General features: G+C 30.9%; 1 protein-coding gene across 1 annotated transcript; it reads right to left on the bottom strand.

Annotated features, from left to right (window-relative positions):
• Positions 1-1,960: 1,960 nt before the first annotated feature.
• LOC111915375 (uncharacterized) lies at positions 1,961-5,371 on the bottom strand. The gene is made up of 7 exons (XM_023911041.3): positions 5,159-5,371; positions 4,797-5,031; positions 4,028-4,236; positions 3,649-3,850; positions 3,475-3,560; positions 3,267-3,358; positions 1,961-2,554 (listed from the first exon to the last, which is right to left on the bottom strand). Exons 2-7 carry the CDS (start codon positions 5,028-5,030, stop codon positions 2,328-2,330), a joined length of 1,050 nt encoding a protein of 349 aa, XP_023766809.1. The 5' UTR covers position 5,031; positions 5,159-5,371; the 3' UTR covers positions 1,961-2,327.
• Between the last annotated feature and the right edge of the window lie 721 nt (positions 5,372-6,092).

Genomic DNA, 6,092 nt, shown 5'->3' with positions numbered 1-6,092 from the left:
TTTCCGAAGCGTATCGTGCCCTTCCAGGGTGAGACCTTCAAAAGGACTCGGTCTCCCACCTGGAATTCCAAGGGTTTTCTTCGTTTGTCTGCGTAGCTTTTCTGTCGATCCCTAGCGGATATGAAAATCTAGAGATCAAATCTGCCAACATAAGAAACTTTTGTGGCCCAAAGTATGAAATAAAAAAATAGATTTTTGATCAAAATATAAAATAAAAAAAACTTTTGTGCCCTTATTATGAAAACACAAACTATATTATTTATAAGGGGTTTTTTTATTATATTTAATAATTAAAAGTAAAAAAAAAAGGTACAATAATCAACCATAAGCATTTGCAATTTTATCTTTATAAAGTTTTAGTTAATAGACCTTAAAAAGGTTTAATGTTTAGGGCATGTTTGGGTTAGCTTTTTTAGCATAAAAGTGATTTTTAAGTAAAGTGTTTATTAGCTTATAGCTTTTAGGAAAAGTTGGTTTTAAAAAGTGTTTGGATAAGAAAAACAAATTTTTAAGAGTAAAATGGTTAAAAAGCTAAAAAACTAGGATTTTCCAGTTTGTTGAGAGCTTTACTTTTTCCTGTCCGAAAAGCTGTTTTAAAAAGTGCTTTTCAATTACACAAACACTTTTTTAGCTTATTAGATTTTTGAAAAGCTAAAAAGCTAATAAACTATTTTAAAAAGTTTTGTCAAACATCCACTAAACCAAATATTGATGAAACAATTCACTGAAAGTAAAGCTATTTCTAAACAAATGACTTGATAGGACAATAAATCATGCCATATGTACGTATTTAGTTAATGTTTTATTTTTGTGGATCATTGACCATTAAATTCTTTATTATTGTTAAAAACCTATAATTTTGACCAAGTATTGCAGGTTATATCCTTATCTTACAGATTAGGAAAAAATATGTGGTATTTAGGTGGAAGTTGCGTGGATAAGAAACAATTTCTCTTATACTTACCCTTTTTTCTTATGAAAACTACTTAGGACTGCGAATTTGTCATTAAACTCTATGTTGGCGTTCAAATCTAAGCATAGTTTCTTCAAGTAAGAGTGAAATAATGAATATAATTACATCAATTCCATTTTAACTTCTTATATGTGATGTTACTACGAAGGTACACTCATACCAAAGCATCTAGTGTACTTCAACTCCGTTAAAGCAAGAGATGTGGATTTTAGTTCTATAGGATATACAAATTTTATCTCATTTCTTAAAAAGCCGACTAAAATGAGATGAAATGATGTTTATTTACGCTTTTACAAAGAATCTTTGGTAGATGAGTTGAAGATTTTAAAAAAATGATGGTAATTGTAAGGCATTTCTTGAATCTACACATGCTAATGATGGTAGAATTAGTGTTCATAGTGATCGCTACAACAAACCACTATTTGACTAGATTGAGGAGGAATAGTAAAAATATGAAAACGAAGATAATGAAAATCAGAACTTTGATTAGGATATCTACTCAAATCCATCTGAAAATCTGTCATGTGATAATGAAAAGGAACCTGAAGTGGGACGTAATCAAAAGCTATCACCAAGATTGGGATAAGTAAGAAAGTTGTACTAAAGGATAGAAGTGAAAGCACTCAACAAAAGCTAGTGAATTAATCGAATTTTGTTGCATATTTCTTCTTCGTCTCCAGCTTTTTTAATGAAATCAACTAAGGTATCATGATACCAATGCTTTGTTATTTATGGATTCACCCGTTCCTATATTTTTTTTCTTTAGATTCTTCTTAAATGAAAAAAGGTTAGATAAAGAATACAATTATTCTTTAGATTTTTCAGAAAAGCCCAATAAAACCATTTTTTTTTGGTCTAGAAAAACGAGTGTTGTAACTTATTTCAAAAATCATACACATAGACATAACACATACAAAAGATAGATAGCGATTTAAAAAAGGTAAATCATAGTGTCCACATAAAAGCACCACATCATAAACAAAAACATGATGTAACAAGGGTAGCATTTCAGCAATTAGATAAAAACCATAAGATAAAAAAAAACATCCTACAAAAAGTTTCAAATCATTCTAGAGAGCAATTTACAATTTTTACTGCACAAAGTACAAGTAACTACATCACTACTGCTCTCAAATCCCCCCCCAAAAAAAAAGTCATATACCTTCAACAAAACCACCAAGTTATATGGGATTATGTATGTATCATCCAAAAGCCCAAAAAATGGACTCTAAAGTCTAGCCTTTTAAAGTTTTAAAAACCTAAAAAAAAAAAAAAAGTCAGGTTTTTACCTGATGTGAACATCTATCTGTTTTGTTTTTAACTTTTAACACCTAGTTTACCCGGCTGCCAGCTGTCACTGTAAAAAAGCACGGGTTTTAAAATGCATGAAATCAGGGTGGAATACACCCAACATGCGAAGCCAATTGTCAGTTGAATGTATGAGAGAGTTGACTTTTTCAACTCCATGAACATTTGGAATCCAGTCACAACTCCTGAACTTGTAAACAGAAAATCCAAAAATTGGCAATGAAAGTTGTCCATGTCCATGTCCCCCATCATTTGAATTATCTCCATCCATGCCTAAAATAAATTTGCCAAAATCATAAGTTTTAACATGAACATCTATCTACATGTTAATGTGTTATGTTACCATATATAATAATAAAGACTTGGTTAATCTAGAAATATAACCAATTGAGGTTAAGATATAACACCCAAAACCAAATGTCGACGATCGTGAAAATCTAAAAAAAGAGATTTTTAAGAGTTTTTTAGGTTTTTATGATCATTTTTATAACAAAATACGGAAACATCATCGTTAACTTTTCATGGGAACTTAAAGATTGTGAAAATCTAAAAAAAAGCGTTGCGAAAATCTAATTATAGCATATGGTTTACATTAGGAGCTTATCGACCAATGCGAAAATCTAAAAAAAATGTCCATTCAAATAAAAAATCTCCAAACCAATTTTTTTAAGCTTCCATGCTTTTCTAATTATTTCGCAAAATGACATCAACTTTGCGAAAAATCATGTTAATTTCCAATTTTTTTTTTTCGAAAATATGATGTTAGAAAAAGTAATTGCGCAAATCCGCAACTTTTTTTCATGAAAAAAGTGGCAATTTTGTAATAAATGTCGAAAAGGTGATCGTTTGGTGTTTTACCCTTTACTCTTTTGGTCATTTTTGTGATTAACTCTATGATAAAACATTAAAAATTTAAAACCATAATTTACTTTCTATTATATGATGTTTTAATAGAAAAAAAAAAAAGGAAATAAGAAAAATATACCTTTTACGGGAGATGAGAGAGAATGATAGGTCAAGAAACAACTCTCAACTTCATGAAGAGATGGCCCGTGCGGTATTCTATATATCGGATACCTAAATAAAACATAATCATCAAGTTCATAACAAAAAAAACAGTAAAAATTTATAAAAAAAAAAATGAAAGATTATTATTTATTATATATTAATATATTTATATATTTATATATTACCATGCAACAGAAAACCAACTCGATGGAGTCAAATCACAGCTGCGGTAAGATCTTATCGCGGGAAACATTTTTGCAAGATCCGAAACCTGTTAACATTTACAACAATTAAACTCTTTTTTTAACCATATTCGACAGGGGTAATTTGGTAATTTCATAATTTGTGATTCGACTTGCCTTGTCAACCAAAGGCCTACGATGAAAAGGTAAGATCTTCTCATAAAATTCATAAGCAAGAAGCCCATGTGGGCTTCTAAATTCATGTTCATCAAGCATAAGTTTATTAAAACTTTGTGCAACAGAATCAGGATTATTTTCAGCTGCCCCTCCTTCATAACTCCCATCACTACTACCAGAATCACTTTGCTCACCTGCCCTCCTGTAACAAATAAATAAATAACGCGTACATTAATTATAAGAAATGACACGTTTTTTTTATAACATTTATATCATGAAACCCTAGTGAAATACATGTCGGAAAAACCGATTAATTACATGCAAGTATGGAAATTGGAATATGGTGGGAGTGGCAAAGTTGTAAATAAATGAGGTTTACCTTGAGTTTGTGAAAGGTGGAGATGGGTCTATGTATAGTTGAATAGCGGATATATAAGGGGTGTAGTATTGAACAACATAGTCTTTTTCATTTAATACAAGGGGAACACCAGCTCCATATGCACTCCATTCTGTGTAGGTTTCCCAAAGATCATCAAGAATGAAGTATGGTTGGTAATGTTCTTCGTTTCTCCATCCCTTTATGCTAGTCTACAGAGAAAATGAAAAGTTAAAGATAATTTTTTTTGATAGATTTGATGATTTGGAAGATGAAATGATCCCTTTACTATGATATGGTTGATGATTTGATATGAATGTAACGTTTTTTTTTTTGGAAATGTAAATGAACATTTCATGAATCGAGTTTATAATCGAAGTGTTTTCAAGATTTTGACAACAAATTTTTGATTGACAGAAAAATTATTAACGAAAGAGACATATGAGTAATCGATAATTAATAGTTAATCAAAGCATTAGCATTGTTTTAACCTAATGAAATTGAGTATAAAACAAGCAAGAAAGTAAAACAAAAATTCGAATCAGTTCCAATAAAATAATTCTAACTTTCACGATTTCATCAATTACACAAATTGAACATGAATAGAATAAATTATTTAATTTTGGAGAAGTATTTAACACGAATTCGAATTTAAAAATCAAGAAGTAGTTCGACGTCGGCAATTTCACATTTTGTCGATTGCCCAGATTATAAACAGTTACGAATTGGTGAAAAATAATTAGGGGTTTTTGTTTGAATTTTGTTTTTATACCTTGGGGAAATGCTGAGCAGTGACAATCGGAGTACTCATCTTCATGAACCGATCCAAATTGGACATCTCGACATTATGGCTACTGTTACTATTCAGAAAAGACTCCGATTGGTCTTCCTTTTGGGGGCTTACTTGCTTCTCTTCTTGACAGAACTCCGGCTGCTGATTGTGGCTTCTCATCGCCGGCGGAGTGTAGAATAAGGTCTGTGACCGATTCCGACCCAAAATCGACATTCTTCAAAACAAAAACAAAAATTACGCAACAAAGTTGGGGTTTTCGAATTTGAGCAGTGGTCACCAAAACCCAGATAGAATGTACATAAATAATAAATGTTTTTGCATGAATTGATGGGATACTTTACTTGATTGGAACTAAGCAATGGGTTTCTTAAGGTTTGTGATACGATCAAGGTTTTACGACAATCTTTTAGGGTTTTTGAAGAGAGAAAATCGGAGGATGGAGAGTGGTCTCTTGCAGACGTTACTTTGCCTTGACAATCGAAGGATGAAAGGAATAGACCGACTGGAAATGAGAGTGTAGCGTGACTACCATGCGCCTTGTTCCAATGGATTGTTTATTTGTTCATTATTATTTCACCTAACAAAATCTAATTCTATTCTGTAGATTGGTATAGTACATATTTAGTCCCTTAACTATATATTTGATATGCGGAATTAGTCCACAAAAAAAATATTGTGTATACTTTTGTACCAAATAGCTAGTTTTGCTTTATTATGGTCTCTCACACTAATGCTATAATGGTTTTCCGTTAAATAATAACACATGGATGTGTTTAAAGGAATTTATGTCAACTTTCTCTCTTCCTTTTTCACATATCTTCACTCATTTGTTTTCTAATTAAATTCTAATGAAAAAGGTAATTGCTTGTAGAATCAAATTTCAATACCCCTTTTAGAAATGTTGGAGTTTATAGCAATAAACTTATCGTAATGAAAAATAATGTTTCAAACAATCCTACATAGGATTCAATCGATTTGTATAAAATGAAAATGAATTATACCATGATTATCGAGATGTTGACTGACCACAAAGTGTATGTATAATCATATTAAGGCATTGGAAGAGAACATCAAGTACATATCCTACGTAAACTTACTTGAAGCAATGAATTTGTGATAGCATGAGAGAAGTAATCGGTTTCACAAATCCAATTTTCCCTTTTGTATGGTGCAAAGACTATTACTCTTGTAGATATGTGTTGTTCTTTTACTTTCGGTTTTTAATAGCAAGTAATGTATATGTATGATCATATAACTTTATTGATTTGTATATGA

This window comes from Lactuca sativa, chromosome 1 (assembly GCF_002870075.4).
Source record: "Lactuca sativa cultivar Salinas chromosome 1, Lsat_Salinas_v11, whole genome shotgun sequence".
In the NCBI taxonomy this organism is placed as follows: domain Eukaryota; kingdom Viridiplantae; phylum Streptophyta; class Magnoliopsida; order Asterales; family Asteraceae; genus Lactuca; species Lactuca sativa.
The sequence above is the reverse complement of the archived record's forward strand: the minus strand, read 5'-3'. Positions and strand labels throughout refer to the sequence as shown.

Bases quoted from the DNA above. Each gene is read 5' to 3' on its own strand.
- LOC111915375 (XM_023911041.3), bottom strand. From the start codon at position 5,030: ATGTCGATTTTGGGTCGGAATCGGTCACAGACCTTATTCTACACTCCG. The intron at 3,851-4,027 runs GTAAACCTCATT...TATTTGTTACAG, and splicing joins CCACCTTTCACAAACTCAAG to GAGGGCAGGTGAGCAAAGTG. The intron at 3,359-3,474 runs GTAATATATAAA...TGTTTTATTTAG, and splicing joins AGTTGGTTTTCTGTTGCATG to GTATCCGATATATAGAATAC.